Source organism: Tyto alba, unplaced genomic scaffold (genome assembly GCF_018691265.1).
Source record: "Tyto alba isolate M040663 unplaced genomic scaffold, T.alba_DEE_v4.0 Super-Scaffold_2, whole genome shotgun sequence".
NCBI lineage: Eukaryota > Metazoa > Chordata > Aves > Strigiformes > Tytonidae > Tyto > Tyto alba.
The window spans coordinates 60,719,209-60,742,356 of NW_024881282.1; the positions used below are offsets into that span (position 1 = coordinate 60,719,209).

The 23,148-nt window shown below is 42.7% G+C and overlaps 2 protein-coding genes across 6 annotated transcripts in view; one reads left to right on the plus strand and one right to left on the minus strand.

Moving 5' to 3' along the window:
- Positions 1-6,547, minus strand: part of DOCK4 (dedicator of cytokinesis 4) — a 264,136-nt gene extending 257,589 nt beyond the window's left edge. For all 4 annotated transcript variants that reach the window (XM_042792612.1, XM_042792610.1, XM_042792611.1 and 1 more), the window contains exon 1: positions 6,280-6,547. In XM_042792612.1, the coding sequence (XP_042648546.1) occupies positions 6,280-6,316 (37 nt within the window). In that variant the 5' untranslated portion in view covers positions 6,317-6,547. The remainder of the gene's footprint in view (positions 1-6,279) is intronic.
- Positions 6,548-6,671: 124 nt separating this feature from the next.
- The window catches only part of ZNF277 (zinc finger protein 277), a 57,893-nt gene continuing 41,416 nt past the window's right edge, over positions 6,672-23,148 (plus strand). Inside the window, exon 1 of one of the 2 annotated variants that reach the window (XM_042793334.1) lies at positions 6,672-6,760. In XM_042793334.1, coding sequence (XP_042649268.1) covers positions 6,718-6,760 — 43 coding nt within the window. In that variant the 5' untranslated portion in view covers positions 6,672-6,717. Of the gene's footprint in view, positions 6,761-13,780; positions 13,836-23,148 lie in introns of those variants that run through there. The other variant, XM_032998788.2, reaches the window with a different exon arrangement.

The following is a 23,148-nucleotide window of genomic DNA, read 5'->3' on the forward strand; positions in this document are numbered from 1 at the left end:
TTTTTTTCTTATGTTTCTATTGGTGATCTCTGGAACAAAACAAAAAAAAAAAAAAAAAAACAAAACAAAACAAAAAAAAAACACAAAAAAATCAATTCTCTCTACTACATAATATTAGAGATATTTGAAACCAATTAAATGCATGTGACTAATAAGTGAAAAGGGACATGTCCCTCCAGGTTAATCTCCGGGCTTCCAAATCACTGGGAAAGGGAGAGTGATCACCTCAAAGGCATTCTGCCCAGCTCCTCACAAAAGGACAAATAGCACAAAAATTAGGAAAATAAAAACAAAAGGTTACTCAATGATGTACACCGTTACATGCAAAAAAAACACCATAAAAAAAATTCCAGACTGCAAGTGAAGCAAAACCTTCACCTTTCAACCTTTCTGTGCAGAACACACAACAACAGGCTTGAGAGGACTTTGAGTGGTTGCCTAGTTTGTTCCCCTGTACCTTCACAGAATAAACTACAAATCCAGTAGCAAAAAACACTCACCAAAAAAAACCCACATATGCACAACACTCAAAGTCCCTCAAAACTACAGAATCGAAGCAACGCATCTCCCAAGAGTGTGAACTCACTGATGAAAGAACCTTGTCTCAGTTGCTGAACAGATTAAAGTGTTGCAAATGATCCAAGCAGTCAAAAAGCTCTCCTTAGGATTGTCCCTGATCCCAAAACTCAAATTACGGAGAATTTAATAGACCAAAACCTACACGGTGAATTACACTCAGAAAAGAACTGGTAACTCAGTTGGAATATGGTAGATAACTTGTTCACCTTGAACCAGGCTATAAACATGAAACCCTATTTTATTCTGAAGTTTCATTTCTGGTCTGCGGGCTAGGGAATAAGAGATGCGTCAAATGCAGACACTCTTGCAGCAGTGCAAAAAGTTGCTGTCTGTGTGGTAGGAGTAAAATAACCAATTATAGCTTCCTTGACAGAGAAGTTAGTGACTCGATCACGTGCTATCTGAGCTCCCAGAAGTAATCACAGATTACGTTAGCCTACACTAGATGACCAAAAATAAAAAGCATTCTCCCTTTCAGCAGGGAGACTACATTCCCACTTTCACTCCTTATATTATTTAAATCACTACTGTTCCATCATCTTTTGGATAAATCTGGCCCAGATAGTAGTCACATAAGTCCAACACTGAGAATGGTGGCCAAAAAACCCTCAATGCAGTGAAAAGGGAAGAAACACAGTATCACCAGCATAGTTAACTGTGAAATAACATCAGCCTTCAAGAATCTTCCCCAGTAGCTCCAGATATATAGTGAATAGGAAAGATGAGATCTCCAAAGGGTACTACATAAGAAGGTGTTAATGAACCAACCAGCTTTCTTAGGAGATAAAGACAGTCAAAACATCACATCCATACTAAAGACTAGATTTTTGGAGGCAATTGTTAAAAAAAAAAAAAAAAAAAAAAAGAAAAACCAAAACATTTAGGAATCTTCATTTAGTCTTATTTTAAGGCAATTTCACCACTTCATCAACACTTAAGACTAGTCTTATGACCAAAATGACTTCATCTCAGCCTTCATATTCTGCTCTTCAGCTGAATATAGTCAGTGATTTTCTATTCTTTTTTGTCCAAAAGCTGTGAATTGAGATCATTCCATTTTTGAAAGATACTGAAAGTTACTGCTTATGTAGAAAACCTGGAAAATATAATCTTTTTCTGTCTGACATCCTGAACTGATGTAAGAGCCTCCATGACAGTGTGTCATGTGTCAAAAATCTTCCCACCGCAAAGACCCACACATTTTATATCTCAGATAGATAGAACTCATGGAGTATTTTATTAGATGAGAACGGGCTCCCACTGTTCCACCAAAGTGAAGGGAGCACTGGTACCCTGACAGCCCCACTCTGTGCCCCATGGTACCTCACCACTACCTACTTGCAGGTGACCAGCCCCATAAACAGTTACAAGCTGTAACAAGAACACAAAGAGCATACTCAAACTGTTCCTTAGCTAAACGAGCCCCAAAATGCACTCTGTTTTGCCTTGCCTCACCTTTAAACAGTCATTTAGGCAGCTTGACAGAAGGTTTGGATGTAGCTCGTTATTAGTAGTCATATTAGCCTAAGAAAAATACAAGCTGAATTCCACAGAAATGTGAAGCAAGATTAACGTAGGAGAACAGAGGAAGTAAGATTGAAGGCTTCATTTGTACTGTTCAGAGACAGATGCAAGAAAGGCTGATAAAGTGAGTTGGTGTTAAACAAAACACATTATATTAGAAATCTAGCATGTTATTGACAGAGACATTGTTGAGCTAAACAGACCAAGCTCAGTTACAGTAAAGTTAGCTTGCAGTCAAAGTGACTGCAGCATGAAGATAAAGATGTCTTTGCTTATCTTCCAACAGGACTGCTAGCAAGACTAGCCTAGATGCAAATCAGAACAGGGCACAAGCCAATTGATTTGTCTTTTGTCTATGTGGAAGTAACACTGCTCCCATGATCAGCCAATAAACCCCTGTCTTTTTCCTCCGATAAACTTCAGCTTACATCAAAGTCATTTGATCCTTCCATTTCTCCATCTATAAAGTAGGAGACAGCCACACTTCATACACGCTTAGGAAAGCGGATTTATGGCTTAAACCACACTAAAAACACCAAGCACTATTTAAACTTAGTCTGAGTCAAATTAGTATAGTTTGCTGTACAGAATTACTTCAAGATCTGGAATACCATTCTGCTTATAAATTAGACAACGCATTCAGCAACTGTTTTTAATTAATCTTTCCATCCTAATCCCCCCAAAAATGCTTTCCTGATAAATGCTAAGAAGCTTTGTGCTCAGTAGAAAAAGGTGAATCACTGACATTGCAGAAAGCATACCTGCATCCTTACAGATTCAGATAAATCAGATAAGGCAGTATGCAGATCTAGTGAGACAAAAAGAAAAACTGAACCTCTATGTTCAAGGCCATCTAACAGAACTTGTATCTTTACTCCAAACAGCAGCTACAAGATAATTGTGTAGTCCTGTGATTTATTACAGATAAAAGTTTCCAGTTTGCACCAAATGGTAAGAGTTACCTTTGAAAGCTACACTTACCAGTTTGCTGCCCGCAGAGCATCCACAGCTATGCAGTCTTAAATGACTCATTTTAACAAAGGGATTGGTTATTGTTCTAAACAATATTGTTCTGTTAGGTTCTGAATTCACATAGAGCAGCATATGGCATTTCTGTAAGTCAACTCTATTTGACATCTACCAGATTTAGATACTACTAACAGCAAAAACTCTTACCTCTCCTGCCCTTACATCAGCATACTTTGTGCTAAATAGTCCACATAACTGACCACTGAATCCCTTGTGTGATGGCATCACTAGTTTGACACAACAGCTGAAGGTGCAATTCAAAACATATGGAATTTCAGAGTGAAATACAAAAGTTTAACCTTCTGTTCTGAAAATAAAGATATTAAAACCCAGACAAAGCAGACTTTCTCAGAACCAGAAATATTCCAATGTTTATTTCACCTTTAGCATACTGAAGGGTAATACATAACTGTCAAAGTCTACAGCCTTAGAAATAAAAATACATAATTGCAGTACAAAGGGCGTCACGTGTGTAATGATGTTCTTCATTATGACAATATGTCTGTCTACTAGGAAACGAACTGGCAGTATGTCTGCCTACTAGTAAATGAACTCAGAGTAAAGCAACCTGCTCAGTAAAAAGCAATTAGATATTATATTAGTGGCTAGCAGGCAAAAGCTTAAAAATTTGAAGAGGAAAAGATTGTTACTTGTATCAACTACCTCTCAAAGCAGGAATCAGTCAGGCTGTGCAAGTGAGCAAGAGCCACCTGGTTACCAGCAACCCTTCAGTGCAACCAGGTGGCTGTTGCCTGGTTATTCATCCATTTTGGCATGTCACAGCAGAAATGTGCAGCACACAGCATGTGCTGTAAAATTCAGATTGAAAATGCAGATGAGGTCTGATGTTGATGCAAGCCCTAAGCTCTTTATACAAAGGATACATATGCTTGGTACAACTGATTAGGATTCTTGAAGGGGTTTTGTGGTGGACCCATTTAACCAGGGAAGATAAACACACCACTATTTAAAAACCTGTTTGGAAATTAAATAATCCCATCACTAAAAAAAAAATACAAGCAGATCTGTGGTGCAAAACGCAAGTTTGATATGAAATTCACTTTACATAAAGTTTAAAGAATTATACAGCAAGATACAACTCTTCCTCCTGCCTCCCCTACCACTGCTATAGAGTACAGTAGCTTATACGATAATTGGGTGTGAAGATTTTGCAGACAGTATTCATCATGCAGGTGAGTGAGCACATGGCATAAAATGCAGTCCAAGAGGAAAATTAAATTACTTTAGGCTAGTATTTCAACAGTTTGCAATGGCCATATCGCTCCCATCTGAGGGGTATAGAGGACCCAAATTGAACAGTGGCTTTTTGTTACTATCTTGAATAGCCTTTGGAAGCCAAATCACAGAAAACCATGGGATGAATTTAAATAAGAATAAGCATCTTTTTGTGACTATAATATAGTTACACAAATAAAGAGGGTCTTTGTAGTGAGCTACATTTTCTGGTTGATCCAAAGGAAGCCCGCTATTGAGAAATCACAACTGTATCTCTTCAGCAGGCATAAGATTTCAGTGACACCAGCCCTGCTAAGGGAGAAAGAGCTGGACAGTGATCCATGCGTAAGTACCTAAAAAGGTTTGCTAAACATAGAAAATCTTATTTAAAGGATATCACTTAATCGTTCAGCAACCAGAGGGTAGTTCAAATAAGGGGAGCAATGTTTGTCTGCTTGCTTTCAGTATTAGAAGAGATGCTTCATAGTGATTTTTAGCTTATAAATCAGGGGAGGAAAAAAAAAAAAAACAAAAAAAAAAAAAAAACACACCACGGTTCAGTTGTGAAATAGCATACTATGCTCAAAAATAAAAAAACCCAAATAGACCAAGAGGAGAGCTGCAGCTTGAAATACTTGACTGCTAATATCAGGCATGCCATTCCAGGGAGTCCCAGAGTGGTTTTTAAGCCCCTGCCCATCCTCGTAAAGAAAGGCGGGTGGCAGGACTAATCAATATCTTGCAACCCAGCTGTGACCTGGCAAATAACGAAGTCAACAAAAATAAATCCCATCGATGATCTCTATAATTTAACGTTGGGAGCACGGCAACATCTGGGCTCAACTCCAAACGGGACGGAGCGGCACTGCACGGGGCTGGCTCCCGCGCCATTGGCGCGCACACACACACGCAAAAAAAATAAAATAAAATAAAATAAAATAAAATAAAACAACAACAACAACAAAAAAAAAAAAAAAAAAAAAAAAAAAAAAACAAAACACAAAGGAGAGCTCCGAGCTCCTCCCGCTTCTCCCGTAATATGCACAACTCCCCGTTCAAACGCGACGTAAACAGACGGAAAGCTGCTTACTACGCTAGTAGGTCTGTTGAACAGTTCAGCGGCATCTCTGTCAAGAGGGGGCTATTGTCCGGGACGCGCCGCCAGAGCCCACCGAGTGCTGGCGGGTTTAATAGGTGGTGTCAGAAAACAAAAAAAAAAAAAAAAAAAAAAAAAAAAAAAATTACAGCAAGCCTCCCTCCTCACTTCGTGAGGCAAACCAACGGCTTTCCGAGCCCTAGCACCGGGCAGAGTCGAGTAAATCGGCAAGGAAGCGCGGCTCCCACGAGCGACACTTTGTCTGGTTTCCACCGGAGCAGCCACAAAACCCCCGACGCGCGAACAATGCCCGCGGCCCCTCTCCCGCTCCTCCCCGGGGCGCCGCCGACACCGCCGGAGACCGCCTTCCCCGCCACGGTTTTTTTGTTTGTTTGTTTGCTGTTTTGTTTTTGCTTTTGTTTATTTTTTTTTTTTTTAAGGCTGCTTTGTTCCCCGTAAACCACCAGCCTTCCCACCCAGCGCCGGCGGGGAAAAGCCGAGCGCCCGCCTCGGTGGCGGGGGACCGGCCCCATCCCCGGGCAGCGGCGGGAGGCGCCGGAGCCGCGGTTCGGGCACCGGCCGCCCTTTGTTGCGGCCCCTGGGGGAAGGGACGGCTGCCCCCTCCGGTCCCCTCCCGGCGGGACCTCCCGCCCCCGCCGCGCGGAGAGGGCGGCGCGGCCGCTCGCACGGGCAGGGCGCTGCCTCCGCTCCCGCGGGGGACGGCAGCAGCCCGCACCGGCCGCGGGACGCGCTCCCCGCCGGCTGCCCCCGCTCCTCCCCCCCGGGCGCTGCCCCGCTCGCTCTCGCCCACTCACCCACGCCGTACTTCTCGTGCTCCGTGGGTATCCACATGCTCGCGGCGTGCGCCCACCCTCCCCTCCCTCCCTCCGCTGGGAGCGGCGGTGGCCGGCGAGCGCGCCCGCTGCCCGGCTGCTCCCGCCGCGCCGCGCCTCAGCCGCGGCTGCCCGGCCCCGGCGGCGGAGGCATTGTTCGGCCGGGCGGGCGACTGACTGACTGACTGACTGACTGACTGACTGAGGCGCGCTCGCCGCCAGCCGCTTATATGCCCCGTCCCGCTGCACGCCGGGGAACGTAGTTGCCTCGGCGCGGCCGCGCCCCTCGTCGCCCGCGGCCGAGGGAGAGACTACGAGCCCCGGCCAGCCCCGCGCTCCCCGCCGGGGCGGGGCGGGGCGGGGCGGGGCTCGGCTCCCGGAGGCCGCCCGACACCGGGGCGGGAGGAGCGGCGCGGCGGCATGGCCGCGTCCCGCGGGGCCGTGGGGCCGCCGGCGCGGGGAGGTGAGTGCGCTGCGGGGAGGCGTGGGGGGGGACCCCCAGCTCCGAGGGGACCAGCGGGCGCGGGTGGAATAGCCCGGAGCCGTCAGGGCCGTGGGGGGGGGGCCCGCCGGTCGCCCGTCGGAGCGGGCTTCCGGGGAGAGCCCCGGGCAGGCCCGTCCGCCCCCCTCCCCGGCCCGGTGCTACAAGGGCCGCGAGTCGTTCTTGGGGTCCTGCTGGTGCCATTCCTCCCCTCAGCGGGGCCCCGCGCTGGTGCAGGAAGCTGCGGGGACGGGGGGAGCGCGGGGTGGGGGGTGTGTTTCCACAGTTGGTGCCGGCAGCGGGCCGGAGGGGTGGGACGCGGAGCTGGTGGGTTTTTTGGCTTCTCCCGTAAATCCGTACCTCAGCACACACGCGCAGAGAGATGCAGAAAAGCAGGCGGTGCGCGGCGAGGAGCACAAATGGACTGTCGGGAGGGACAGCCAGGGAAAAGCGGCAAGAACGGCGAGGTTTCCATCCTTGTTGAGGGGCCTGCGTGCCTGTGCTCTTCTGGAAGCGGTTTAGCTAGGGCTCGCCGTGGGTAAACTGCAAGAAATCCTCCGGCTGAACTGATCCTTGTGGGAGAAACCCGGGAGTGGTGAGGCAGGAGCAAGAACTTGGGTTACACCTTCTGGTCCTGTGGCAAGGCACAGGCAGAAAAAAGGGGGAAAGGTCTGGTGATACGATGCTGCTCGGCAGGCCTTGCCGGGTACAGGTTCTCTCTAAGATGAGTATGTCTGTTTTCTAAAAAGCGTTCTCCAATCAGATAGTTACTCTGAAATTGTAACTAGAAGTTTTATAGGATGATTCAGTTTGAGCTGAACAATAAACCAGACTTTAATGTTTTCCCACACAGGAGAGGAAATTGGTGTAAATTTCTTTCAGTTCAGGTTGGCTTCTAGCCTCTACTGTCAAGTTACATTGAATTTTTAAGTCGCTGTTAGTGTGAAGGACACAACAGAAGGAAGTCATGTGCAAGCAGGCGGTTTCAAACCTGGAGTTAGGACACATTTATTTCGTGCTTATACTTCTAGTTGTCAGACGTTGGTAGTGAGTGATCTTTTAAGTGACCTTTGTGTTGTTTCTCTAGTATGTACCCTGCTTCTGTTCATAAAAGTAATATCACTTTATTTATGCTAGTAGTTAAAGCAGTACTCTTATTTATGTGTTGCAATATGTTGGTGTGAGCCTCTCCTACGTGAAAAGCCAGACCCTTCTAGCTCACTTCCACGCTGGTGTAATTGCACCCAGGGGCAAAGCTGTGCCATTTTAGCTGTTGAAAAGGACATGCACTTTCGTCTGTGCAAGTCTTCTGTATCAAACCGTATATAGGTCTGTGGAGTACCAGAGAAGATGAGGTTGCCCTGAGGTTTTTCCAGGTAGCTCTTGTAAAGACACTGGTACCAGTATGAAAATAAAGTTTGTTCCACTGGAACTCAGAGGCCTATACTGTTTTCCTATTAGAGAGCTTAGACCCTCATTGAAAGGATTAGTGAAATTTCAGTGTCTTTGCTCCCAAACTCGCTTTGCATTGCCTGGCAAATCCTTTGGAGTCTCTAGGTGATGAAATGTGTAAAAGTCACTACGTAAAATCAGTGCCAGACTAAATTAACTTCTGCTTCAGCCTATGGACTTCCATGTACATCCAAGCTATCCCTGTCTCCATAAGAGAGGGCTGCCAACATGCTGGCTGGGAGTCATGAATTTCTGCCACAGCTTTTTAACTGCTGTCTGTCATGTTAACCATGACTGACTTGAGCATGTTTGTATTAGGCTCAGAGCCCGTCTTTCTTCTTCCCTTGAACAAAGACAAGACTACTCAATAACTGAAATAGCCTTTTCAAAATTATTCATTTAGAACCCAGTCACTTAGAGTAAACAGATCTTATACTATAAATCACATTGTCTGTGGGCAAAGAAATACCTCGCTCTAATATTTATCATTTCCCCATCTCTGAGCAAAATCCTTATTCTTTCAGAGGTTTCATTTCTACAAAGCTATTCGCTCTAGCAACATCTTGTATTTGCATGTGCACCTGAGCGGGCATGTCATTTCTTTCGAGAGAGTATATAGGAAAATCAAATAACGTATTTTTTTCCTGTCTTGCTGCTTCCTATTTACAGGAAAGCCTGTGTTTTTATATTCTAATCCAGGACTGTGTTGCTATCTAGTTAGTTCCCTCCAGCAGCCTTCACCAAGTGGCTTTTAATAAACATATCACTGTCCACAGTACAATTTGTTCAGTCTACATTAATTATGCTACATATCAACATTTCTTACAGCATCTGTCAATGGATTTTAAAATGAGGTTTCTTCTGGAAGTGTGTCTTTCATAGTTTCATCGGCAGTCTGACAGTTACAGTTTTCTACTCAGGGTCTTTATGTGCTCAAATGCTTTTTAATACCATGCTGCTGCAGTGTACCATGCCAGAGCATGGCATGTTATTCTTATTCCTTCCACAACGCTCTCATGTCCCATTTTTAAGGGAATTTGGTTTACTGTGGAAAACTAAAGTTTGATTGGTCTAGCACAAGTCTACATATTTTCATTGCTACCTAGAGGATACTTTAGTGAAAGTTGTTTTGTTCCTGATACTATAAGCATCACTTCCTTAGCTCAACTCTTAAGTTCTCTGTTAAGGATGCTATGAGAGCCACTCAGCCCAGTGGACTCTGGGATTCAGGGTTACTGAAAGTCAGTCCCACGTACTCTCAGACCTGAGAGGTTCCTCTGTCCAGGCTGATGGACGCATTCCTCTTCAGATTCACAAGCACCCCTATGTCTGCAGGCAGCTTGAATGTCAACGTGGGCTCTAAGTCTGGTTAACATCCATTCCTGGACCTTGGGCCCCTTACCCAGCCCCTGGCTCAGACACTGAGTCTTTCCTGGTGCGGGACTCCTGCTACTCACTGACTGCTCCAGCTTGATGTTCTCTACCTGATGCATAACCAAATCTGGTATTTCTCATGCTCTTACCTGAGCCATCTCAGCCTCACACAGTATCACTGATACTCAGCCCTGTGTGCCTTGCAAGATTTCACTCCCCAAAAGGTCCCGACGCCATCCCTCACCAAGCTTCTCTGAAGCCCAGCCACCCTTTACATAACCCTCCTCTTGCCTACCTGAAACCCAGCCTTTCCTCATCCTGCTCTCGGCAACTTTTTCCAGCTTCTCACTCCTATTTATGTTCAGCCATTTCTTGTGTTATGCCCAGTAGTTTCTCACGTTAGCTAAGCGTCAGGCCAGGGCCCAGTCATCAGCCTGGTTCTGTTTCAGCTTGCTGTCTTATTGACGTGCCCTCCGGGTATCTCCTCTGCCAGCCCAAGGTTTTGGTAGGTGTTTTAGCTTCCAGTTAATTTTCTTCATAAACTTGTTTGTGATTTTCCCCACATGCTTGAGTATCAGCAAAAAAAGGGCTTGATCTGGCTTGTGTCTTCACTTCTGCACCAACCACTTCTGTCCTCCGTGGCTCTCCAGCCTTTCACACTGTCCTCTGCTTTGAGCCTGATTTTCATTTCTCACTTGTTGCCTCTGTTCCTCACCTGTCATCTGCCTCTTAGAAGGCCCCTCTGATGCTCTAATGACAGTTCCTCAGCCTCCAACATTAATTCGGTCCCTCCTGCCCCTGCTCTCTCCCATACCCAGCTCGGGTACTCCTTTCGTCCTACCCCTTTCCCTTCTCAACTGCCAGCCACTGCTGCCCACCGCTCTTCCTTGGGCCCCACCACTCCTGTCCTGCTGCCATACATTTCACCAGCTGATGTCTACAAACTGCTTCTGGATCCTGTTTCCAGTCCTGCTCTCCATACTTGTTCTTTTTTACCTCCTTTTTTTTTTTTTTTTTTAAATTGTTTATGCTTTTCCACCTCTAATTGCTGTGTATCATCCCCTTTCACTGTACTACTCCTGGCTCTCCACGTGTGAGATCTCTCATTGTAGTCCCTGCACCTTCCTCCCTAGGATTAAACTTCATTAGGCCTGATGGAGTCACAACAGCAGAAAAGGTTGTGAGGCAAAGCATCAAAGCATGGCTGCCATGGGGTGCCTGGCTCTCAGCAGCATCATAATCTTTGCTCTTAGGCAGGAGCAAGTTAGGAGTCAGGAAGATGAAGTTTCTCTGTAGCTCTCCTGCCTACTGAACTTGGTAGCTAAAAATCTACCCAAAAACTTTGAGGAGTAGGGGAAGTGAGCCACTTCTGGGGTTCCAGGTGGTAAAACACAGATGGCATTTGTCTCCATGTTGCCGCTTCACTTCTGTTTTGGAAACTGGGAAGCAAGGAGGAGAATGAACAAGTGTTTCCCTTTTTCTACTCTTAAGTTACATCCCCAGTTTATTGATAACTCCTGACAATAGCATTGTAGTGACAGCTTCTTTCACGTTTGCTACTCCAAGCTATGTTAAAGAGTATGGTGCTGCAGGGCGCCTTAGACAAAGCTCATGAATGCATCAGGGTAGCCCTGATGAAGGAGCGATCAATGGGATTCCCCAGCAGTGGTCCCTGCCCACTTACGGCTCTTCCAGAAAGCGAAACTTCTTCTCTTACACCCTTTTGGATTCCCTTTCCCTGGGAGAACCAGGCAGGGAGGGAAATGGCAACATCAGCAACATATGTGACTGTGCCCCTAAAGCCAGTTCTCAAGATGCGGAGGGTTACAGAGGATGGTACTTTTGAGTCCCATTTGGGGTGGCAAAGGCTGATCAGGAATGAAGTGTACTAGTGAAAACACTGTAGACACTGAGTAGACACCTTCACTGTCTGATTCAGAAGCGCATGCACATTCATGGATCCCCTGAACATTACCATGGCCTCTAAACCCATCTGGTACCTGTGCCTGAGCCCTCTTACCCAGAATGCAGGTTTCCTCCTATTTACTAGAAAATCCAACTTAGTGTTGGCTATCAAAATGGAAACACGCACTCACACTTGTCTCACATGTACCCCACCATCATGATTCCTCCCAATATTAGCAGAGTCTCCAAGTCCATTGGCTGGACTGCCTTGCCAGGCATCAACTCTGCCCATGTCTGGACCTTGGGCCCCTTGCTCAGCCACTGACTCAGACCTTGAGTCTTTCCAGATACAGATCTCTTTCTACTCGCTGGCTAATCCAGTTTGAACCTTGCTAGCAAATTACACTTAGACGCACATGCATATAGGATTAAATTCACTAGAAAACACAGACACACCATGGTCCCTCTAGTTGCTGGTTCCTGGACCTTCAGACCTTGAGACCTCGAACGTCTTCAGCAGTTGCTGGCACCTAGACCTTGCAGTAGTATTGCTGGAAAATGGGTGAAGAAAAAAAAAATTGTTTAGGGTAGCATAAGAATTTAAGAAATCATTTGAACACCTGCAACATGTTGTCCATTGCACAAAGGTCCTTGAGCTAGGCAAGCATGATAAACACCTCCTGGGGAATGCATAAATGGAGAGGCTCCATGCGTAAATTGAGAGACTCCTAATCAGAAGCCCTTGTTCTTGAAGATTAAGGCCCTCTGAAAAATAGTGAACTAGCTGAAGCTAGGCAGGAGATAAGAAGGTGCAGACATAAACCAAAGAAAGGCCAATTCCAAAGTGTAGACAAAGTTCAAGAAGGGCTGCTCTCCAAAGACCACCAGAGACTGCTAGAGACCACCACCAACCCCCATAGAAGCCCCTCAGAGACTTAAACCATATGCGTAATAATTATGTAAATATAATAACGAGTTTTAGGAATTTTTATTAATATGTATGTAACAGAGTGATATAAAACTTGACTATTGTAATGTATGGTGGACATGTTAGGTCGAATGATTCTCTCATGTCCCCGGCCAAAGAAAGTAATACCTCCTCATTAATGCTAAACCCAGTGTTAAGGAGTTTTCATTCCTGATTTCAGTGACAGTATCACCCATAGGGTAGAGGGTGAATTACACACACACAAAAAAAAGTAGTTAGGAAAAGGATTCAACAAGAAGAAAGGAAAGACTGTGGTGATCAGGTGCAGGGTTTGATCAGAATAGTGTACCCACCAGCAGCCCATTTAAATGCAACTGGCCCTTTTTATCCCCCCCTCCCCAACTCCCTGCCTCCATTTTCTAGTGTTTGCTCCCCCCCCCATCCTTCCCTTTCTCTGCCTTTGGCCCCTCCTCTAAATTTCCCATAAAATGTACTTCATCCCACAGTTCCACAAACACCCTCAAATATACCACAATACATATGATAGTCACATTTCCCCTTTCTTATCAGTGACAAAGTTCGGGTTGAACCTGTTCAAGGCTGTGTCTCAGTAGTTCCTTTAATGGCATTAGTTCCTACAGTGACCAAAGACAACTTATTGTCTCTGTTATCACCCACTTGCTCCTGTTTGTGTGTAATCTACCACTTTCATTGTTATTTGTTATTTCTTTTATACTGAATAGTCCTTAACCAAATAAAGTAACGAACCAGATGCCCTCCCATTCCACACATCCTTATACTACCCCTCCTATTCAGATCAGCCCCGAGGGAGCAGGTTACCTCCTTCCTCTTCCAATATTCACAGCCTGCCTGGTGGTGAATAGGGAGCCGCTGGCTGCTGGCTGCCATGGGTGAAAACCTCCGCAAGGTGGTAGAGCATCTATTGCCCCAAGTAAACAGCTGCCACTTCTTGTCTGTTCCTTCATCAGAGTTCCTCAGACATTAGCCTGATGGGCTCACCCAGCCCACCCGTATCTGCCCGTTTCTGTTTGATGGCTTTAGAGGTTTGTATCCTGCCCCATATCCTTGCTTGAAGCCCTGGCTAGTTACAGATGTTCACACACATGGTTGTATCCTCAGATGTTCCCCCACGGGGTACTTCCAAGCATCTGGAGTGCCACCAGTGATCCGTTTCTTGGGTTAAAACTGTGTGTTCAGTGGAGGATTTCAAGACCTGGGACTTCCACCATACTATAGATTTTGGAAAGGGGGAGAAGGGATTCCTTCTACCAGTAGACATAATAAGCTCTGTAAAGGATCTTGGTTTGTCACAGGTTAATCATTGTGAACTGAACAACTAGCAATTACACCTGGAGGACAGGTTCACTGCCTAATTCTGTAAGTGTAACACAATTTATTTTAATATGATGACAAGAATGAATCTCCTAAACCAGTATTATTTTTAAATGTTTTAAGAGCATTTGTTGTGATTTTTAATTAAAAATGCAATCTCATAGTAATTTCAAACAGTTACCTGATAAGCAAATGGATCTTGTGGAAGACTAGAAATTTCCAAATTATTATTGGTAAAATCACCTTTTATGTGTTTCTGTGTTTGAAGAGTAAAAAGGAAAAATCCTTTCATGTAACTATTACAATAAGATTTTAGTGGTTTTAGCCTTCACAGCATGTTTGTTAAAAAACTAATGATGGGTAAATATAAAGTGAAACTAAGTATTTCATTAAATGGATAGTAATGGATTAATAACATAAGTAATGGATTGTATTGCTTGGTAATACAGATCTGAGCTGTCTGTTATCCTGCTGTAATTTTACAAAATAAAGTGTTAGAAATATGCACTGTATTTTATCTGAAGACGAAGGGGTGTCCCCGCACCTCAGCATGAATATGTAACTCCCATTAGCAAAAGTCATAGGATATGTTATAGTCTCCAAAAATACCCAATAAAGACTTGCTGTTTGGTTTTCTCTGACTTCAGAAAATTTTCATAGCTTAAAAGCGAAGACAGATGACTTTTATCTTTCTTAGATATAACTTCTTTAATCGCCTTACTAGTGGACATACGGCTGTATTTAATTCCAGTAATACAAGTTCATTCTTACCTGCTCAACAGCAGGTAAAGGCTCTGATACACGAACAAACTACCAAGTATCAGCTGCTCTATATACTAACTGGAGCTTTTGAGAAGTAAGCTGCTTTAGATTACCTGGTGAGCATATGCACAGCTTAAACATGATAACTTGTTTTCATGTTAAAGCCTTTAAGTTGTTTGAAATCTCCGCTCAGGCCTTCTGTTACCTGCAGTGGAGCAACAATGAGTGGTAGTTCATCAGTCTACAGACTGATGAAGACCTTTAAACTGTCTCAGTATTAGCAAATACTTGATTCTTAGCCACAAAGGCTTTCTCATTACCTGAACAAATAATAGATGTGGACATACGTTATTTAGATGTAGAGGTGTGGACTACCGGGGTATTCAAAGTTTTTTGAATGTTCCAAGGGTATGGTTTGTTAGGCCTATTGAAACACCTTGTTCACTGTTTTGGTTTGGTTTTACTGGGGAGTACTGGTTTTCTGGAAGAGCACCAAAGTTACAAATCCTTGTTGCCAGTGATGTCTGCCACAAGGTGTGCCTGTCATATAAACAAGATAGATTTCTCCCCTTGAGACTCTAGCCAGCTTTCTTGATGAAGGGATGCAGGGTTTAAACTAGGATATGGTTATAAGAGTGAACAGTAGGAAAGGAAGAAAAGGACTTAAATATTATGAAATCACAAGTGTTACATATTTTAATTTCTGTATACATTAAATTCTTGTCTGTCCAAACAGCCTTCACAACTCTTTCCAGCCCTGCGTGCTTTCTTCCACCATTTCTTGCCTTGCACCCCCTGCTAGAACCCTGCATCTAGGATCTGCATCCTAAAACTACAATTGCTCCTACAGACTCTCTCTGAGGTTTCTGCATTGTATTCTCATCCATGAACTCACAGCAGGCTGAAGCCAGGTGCCGTGGCCACCCCTATAGCCCGCTCCCCTGCTACTAAAAAAACCCACCACTCACTCAAACCCAGGACACCAGGAGAAAAGCCTGAAAGCATATGAATGTCTTTCTATGGACCTTTTAAAATAATGTTAAATATTGCATCAATAAAAGCCCTGCACAATGTAGGAAAGACCATGGCATTGAAGAACTGGGAGGGGAAAAAATGGGGTAAGTTTTGTGCAACTTTAAAGCAGGTCTGTGCTTGTGAAGAGTTGGGCATGTCATCCTGACCGATGTCTCGCTGAAGTCAGGGAAATGCGTTTGTGAAAGTGTGGGTTCTTTGCAGAGTTGTTGTCTGGAGTCATCAGTAATTAATTACAGTCACCTGAGTGGAAAATGATAGTGTCCAAGGACATGATAATTGTTCAATTAAATAATATATTGGTCAGTGCCATTAGAATCACATAACCAGACTGAAACTGTGCCGTTCAGCTGGCAATATAATGTGCTTATTTTTGAAAGATGACAAATTGCTAAACAGTAGGGTTAGCTAATTTGGGGGTGTGCAAGCAGTTTTCCTTAGTAAGAATATGCCAGATACTACATAAGAGAGTAATCATAATGTGTGTGGCAATTTATGCAATACAGTTTCATGGTAGGGAGCTTCTCTGCCCCACTGGGTAGTGCAGTGTGGTATAAGAAGTAACACTTTTTTGTTGTACAAATGTGGAGTTCTCAAACTACTTTGTACAGAAGTAGTACCCATATTTGATACTTTGAGTATGGTATGGAGCCAGGAATGCTCCACTGGAGTATTTATTGCTTTTTCAAAGCATGTTACATGTTGTGGCGGTCAAATTGTAATTATGAAGTAAATGAAAAGGGCATTGTGTTTTGCTTGAGTTTATTCTCTCATTAGAAGGGATTTTAAATCATCAGTGTACAGCAGTAACTGTCAACTTTTAACTTTTTGGCACTGAAGGGTTGGTATAATTGCAAGTCTGATGTCTGATCATTGATATCTGTTTTCCCAGAAGGTAATTCCACGTTCACTGCTTGTTTGCCACTCTATCCTAAGATTTTTCTATAGTAAACCTGTAAATGGGAAGTTGTGATAGGTGTTTTGTCAGTGGCTTCAGTGGTCCAAAACTCTCAGAGTCTGTTCTTAGCAATATATTTCAGATGGGTTTCTTGAACTTTCCTTTTGATTTTTTTTGCCTTGTGTTGTCACTGGACCATCTCTTCCAAATGGCCTTTCTTCCACTTTTGTGTATTCTTCGCTGATTTTTATGACTGACAGGCAGTGCCCAGTGTGAAATGGCCCAGCTGCTTCTGTCTGATTCTTGCTCACTGATATGTCATCCTCCCATTTGTCATCAGTGGCTCCATCCCCAAGGAGTAGCTACTTCTGCTTCTTGCCACGTGTAGTAGTAGCAGGTTAAAAGCCTTCTCTTTATCCCTTTGGTATAGAAGCTTTATAACTGGATATACCATCTGTTTCGGCCTCACAAGCTGGTATGGTGTGGTCTGGCTCTGTACACATGAACAAATAATAAGGCACGGTAGATAATTGGTGCCGCAGTGCCTGCAACTATATTACTTGATTTGGCATTTTTCCTTTGGCTTACATGTGGGCAGTCTTCCCACACCAAACAGCCTCAATGTGCAGGTGTTTGAAAGCTATCTGAAGCAGTGCCCCTTGGTTCGGCCGCAGATGTCTCTGCTAGGGGTTGGGATGTGTTTTGTACGTATCTGGACTCCAGATGAATCTGGTTCACCTGCACCAAAACGGCTCTCTAAACCCTGCCAGTGTGCGGTGCAGCTGGAGAATGACCAGGGACCGCAGGACTCGTGGGTGGGCCAGAGCTGTGCTGGGATGCAAGAAGAGGGAAGGGTGTCAGTGGGTAGCCCAGGGGCGCACAGCGCAGCGTCCTGAGATTCAGGGCCACTGCCAGAGGTCGTAGCGTGTGCCCCAGGCCAGCCCTGGCAGTCCCACGGGGGCAGCACACGAGATTCACGCTATAAAAACAGGGATGGTTATGAAACAAATGTGTGCAGTAATAAGTGATGCTGCTGTCACCGGAGCATTTTGCTAGCATTTGTCTTGACCAGCATGCCAGCACTGAATTTTATTATGACTCAGTAATGCATGAATAAATGAGATAGAGCTTTTTCTCTGAAGGCTGGTATGCAACAGAAAACATCCTGCTTGAGGTTTTAATTTGATTTTGTCTTATATGGGATGAAAACATGCAGCCTGTGTTATTACTTTACTAATTTAATGTTCAGGAGTCTGAATGTATTTATAAAGTTAGCAAAATGTTGCCTGAAAAACATAAACAACTTGTATCACTAATTCTAACATTATAATTCTGTTTATTGAGGAAATTAACTTCAGTTATTTTATAATCCATGTCCATGAGCTACATTAGCAATATCAGTTAGTAAGTGTGTATCATACTTAAAAAGTCAAAATCTGTGTCATATGTTTAATGAATGTGTGAAGGACAAAAGAAATAAGTCCAGTATCACAGAAATACTTATTTCAAATGCTGGTACAAAGTCAGAATATGCTCACAGAAATCTGATATAACCTACTGTGAGACGTCCCTTTGATCTGTAAGGCATTAGTATTTGATCTCTGGCTTGAAAATACTTTCCTCTGAAATTCATGTTAAAAAATGTATTTATAAAGAGTATAAATAATGGATTATTTGAAATACAGTCAAAGCTTTGTTTTCCCAAGCTAAGATATCAATTAGGCTAAACTATTCTCATCCACATCACTGCATGCTATTATGAACTTTCCTTTTCAGCCATTATTTTTTCCAGTTTAAATACCAATTTATGGAGGTTTGAGTCTAAAAGTAGAAACAACTTATTTTGCTACTCTCCATCTGGAAAAGCTCCAGTTCACTAAGAAAGCAGCAACAGACCACTGAACTTCTAACACCACAGGGCCTCTTCCTTGTACTGATTCTTCATTAAGTACAAAATTCAGTTAAACAATTCAGCCTTGAAGGCTTTGTGAGTACCAGGAAGCTCAGTCAGAATACCTGAGAGAGATTTCAACCCATTCTGTCAGTATGAAACCCTCATACATCAGGATCCCAGAAATGGGACTTCTCAGGATGTAGTTTGAGGTTAGTTCTAATTTATATGGATCTGAAAAAAAATAAAGTGACATTAAAAATGAAAATTTCACACTATTTTTAGTTGTTTTTCTCAAATAGTTGCCTTTTTCAAGGAATGTCTACCAGTGGAAAAGAGTTACAAACCCTGTGATACAAGCATTTTAGTCAGGAGCATGGTAAAAATTTGTCATAACGACATGGGGGTGTCTCATAGAAATGCCTAAAGCAGGCTTTACGTTTTTCATGAAAATCACACAACCTTTCCTTTAGCTACAGAAAGGAAAGCAATCATTTAAAAAGACCACTAGGCAATCCTTTTAACATCAAGAGGATAAACATGCTTGGGAATTGAATCCTCTTAGAGAAAAAGGACAGGTGACAAAAGAAGAGATAAGGAGAATCCTTGTAATGAAGAATTATTGATCTCTACTAAATGATGAAACAAGAAGTAGAGAATAAACTAATTAACACATTTTATGTAGCAATGCTGGCCTAAAAGATACTAGGCCTAGTACAGTAGTTGTTAAAGGCATTGCAAAGATAAATTGTAGCAGTGAAGAAGTATTATGATCCTTCTTAAACATACCATTAAGACCCCTTCTTTGTGGAAGAGCTAAGGTCACAATCACAGCAAATGGAATTAAGACATGCCTATTTTCATCTTGATAATGTTTGCAGAGGAGTCAGCAGAACAGTGGCAGTAGTAACATACCCAAGTACTAAATTCGCATACACATCTTTACTTATGACACCTTCCAGTGCATAGTTTTAAAAGTTTTAAAATGACAGTCTTTATCAGCTGAGCACAAAATTGAACTCTTTTTTTTTTAAAAAGTAGCTAGTTTTCATGTGAAAATAGCAGAAATTTAATCTTTATACTTCAACTTTTAAACAGCATTGTTTATGCTTTATTGTAATGCCTTTGATATGCCTTTGTATTAAATAGAAAGTTAAACAGAAAAAAGCTACTTATTTTTATTAATTAGATTTGGGTGATAAGTACAAGAGAAGAACCTAAATGATTGCTTTTGTCCTTCCATTTCAAATTCTTGTGTTGGATATTTTCTTCCTCTTCATTGTAACTGAACATTCTGAGTTTCAGACTACATAATTAGCTTGTTAGTCTTTCCAGATAATAGGGTAAGGTTTAATCATTGCTTCTTAATCCCTGATTTTAGTACATAACGTGGATTTCAGCTCTCCATGTCTAAAATGTCATGTGATCACACTAAACAAGAAAAGGTCGGTATTGTTTACTTCAAAAATATCTTTTTTGTTCAAGTGTCCTGTTATTCTGGAGATCACTATAATAATTCATACGAGTCTAAGTGATTCATAAATATCAAGTTTTAAAATTAAACATTTAAGTACAGAGAATATGTCAGGGAAGACCAATGAGTATTGAGTACCACTTCAGAGTCATCTTGATTTGCTTTATTGCTTTTCTATTAAGAAAAAAAAAAAAAAGGCATAGACGCATGTAGTTCTCTAGATGTTAAGGCAGCCTCTATGTATTTGTGATCTAGAGTTCTCATCTTGCAAATACAGAGGTGAATAACAAGTCAAATAGCCTGCTGAATTGAGTAAGATTGTTCACGTAAATAAAATGTTTGCACAAATAAATGTTTGTAGAATTAACCACAGAGATTGCAAGGAAAACTGCATCCAAAGCCCAAATTCAGGAAAGTTAAGAGCTTTGAGGAGATTGTATGAGAAAGGTAAAGATAAACAAGTGTTCTTGGAAGGAGAGAGCTGAGGCATGAAGGGGGGCTGATGGCTGTTGGTATAACTCATGTGCGTGCCGCTGCTATGGCGTGGGGATTTGGGGTAGTGGGCAGGGGACAGAGGAAGGGGTAGAAGGAAATGGGAATTAAGATTTATGGAAAACTGCATCAAGTAATTAAACAGAACTTGGTTTCCTGATTTCTGTCACACCCATGGGAAGATTTGAGTGCTGGTGGTGTTCAGAGGGGGAAGACCATGGTACGGGCATCCTGGAGGAGTGGGCAGAGTGAGGACAGAAAGGAAGCTATAGCTGCAGGTATGAAAGACCAGCAAGCTGAAACTGGAGAACGTGTTTTGGCTATAGCAGGAATGAAAACCTGTGTACCACTCACAGTGCAGCTCATACGGGGTAGGCACGATCTGACCTGCGGGCCCAGAGCAGCACTTGTAGCTGATGGAAGCCACGTGAGTCAATCCTAAGGCACTTCCAAAGGAATTGGTAAGAATTTATTGACTGGCAAAAGTGGATGAGAGTGGATGTGTTAGGACTTGGGACATATTTTGAAGATGTTGATAAAATCAGGGAAATACCTGCTGTAAGTAGAGTCCAAACTACAGCCTTCACTGTTTAATGAAACAACAAAGCAGGAGTTCTGCTATTAATCATCACATAGGTTGTCACTTGTGGGTATTACTGTTGCTGTGCATTACTTAATTCCAATTTATGGATAGGGAAGGCGGGGAAAAAATGGGTAAACATACATTCATTTAGTAACTAGGGTAAGACATGTTGTCCTAGGAGTAGGAATTGGCTTTGTATTTTGAGTATGATACAGATGCTCCTGCCCTTCCATTTCACCTTTTAGGTGTTCTGTAAGCAGAAACAGTACTAATTCTGCTTAACAACAGTTGTAAGAAATCAGAGCAGCTCTAAAGGGTGTAATAAAATTATTCAGAATTTCATTCTGAAGTACATAAATATCTTTTCAAGTTTGTGACTAAGATATCAAACCCTGCATTTATTTGCACTAGTGTAAGTCCATGCCATTTACGCAGAAATGAGGTATCATGTGGCTCTGAGCTTGCACAGAACCTGTCTGTAATGTGTTAAATATACATAAATTGCATACTAACATAAGCACTTAGATCTTGTTATGAATACTTATTAGGGTCACTTTCATTAGTGTGTGTGTGTGCGCGTGTGCGCGTGTGTGTGTGCGCCAGTTTGTGTCCCTCAGTGTGAGAACAGAGGGTTTGCTCTGGTCTTTATTGATACAGGGGTTTGTCTGGTCTCAAGGAGAAAAATGACAAGCAGTGGCATGCATCTGCTGCTGAACTGGGCAATAATGTAGTCTATTGTTTAAACATGATCTTATTGGCAAGCACACTGGCTTTGTTTTATTAAAATTCCAACACTTCACATTTTTATTAATCACTTTCCCACTCCTTCTATTCACTTGTATTCTGATGCCTGTGCTCTGGTACCCATAGCAACACTTGTTAATGCTAATGAAACTGCAACATCCTAAGCTCCCCGACAGAGCAGCCCTGTTAAATATGGCTATTAAGCACAGTTGTATTTCTGTTAGTTCCAGCTCCCAGCAGACACCTGCTCTATAGAATCTCTATCCTGAGATATTAGGATTTGGTAACTCACAGCTTTTCTTAAAGCTGTCATCTGACTGGAGTGAAATTCGCCTATTCCCAGACAGTGGATGCTACAGAATATGTACAGTTTCTGTAAAAATGACAAGGTTTAGCTGTAGGATTAAGTACACTTTTGAAGTGCTAATTTGCATTCAATGAAAAAACAGTCAGGGTTGAAACTGATTGATCTTGGGGGAAGCTACAGGATACGTTGTCTCCTGGAACACATGGACATTTTATCTAAATATCATTCATATCATGTTAACAAGCAGAAATAATAGCGAAATAATTCCTCACAAACTTAGACTCAATTCAACTTAATAGAAGTACTTGAGAACTTTAATGTATAGAGGTAGGAAATGGTTATGTACACTGGTTCTTCCTTCACTAAGGAACATATTTGCATGTAGTATTGGTGAGGATGATGACAGGGTATTTTATTTCCATTATTCTGAGTTTTGTTTTTGAATATTGTTTATTTGGCAAGTCATTAGTCATCCATCTTTTATACTCTAGAAAACAAAGGAAAAATCCTGTAATCAGTGTAAAATCTCTTCCAAGAATATGACCACAAATTAGGGAATGCTGCTGTGCCAACAAATAGATGCTGCAGTGCCAAGGCTGCCAAACAGGGAAGCTGTCGTGTGTATTTCAACTGTCAAGCTAATGCTTTTCAATACTCTTTTTCATTATAGCTCAAAAAAAACTTGACTACTAGACAAAGCGTTAGAACTTCTCATTTCCCAGAGTTTTAAATGTAGCACTGTTTTGTGCAGAATTAACTCTAGGAATCCAGCTTGGTTCCCTAATGTACCATATCTGGGGGTTTAGTCATTTTGATAACCAAACGTAATCAGTGTGAGCTTGGGGGAGGGTGCTCAGCCTATCCGTTTTCCATTCAGCATCTGTTGTGCTGTTAGTGTGGAGTGCCAAGTTTGCTAGGTGTCTTTCATTTTCCTGTCATTCTTTCTCCCCTTTGTTCTTCACATGTCTAAAAACCTCAGTCTTTCACTTATTGTTTGTACTGTTTACTTGCCTGTGTATCTTTGTTGCATTCATCTTTGTTTTAGGATCATTTCAAGTTCTTGTGCTAATCTCCTCATAATATTAACCAGCTGTATTAATGAGATAATAAACCAGACTTGTTGGTAATGAATTGATTCATTCAACTACTGGATTTAATTAGAAAGACACTTAACA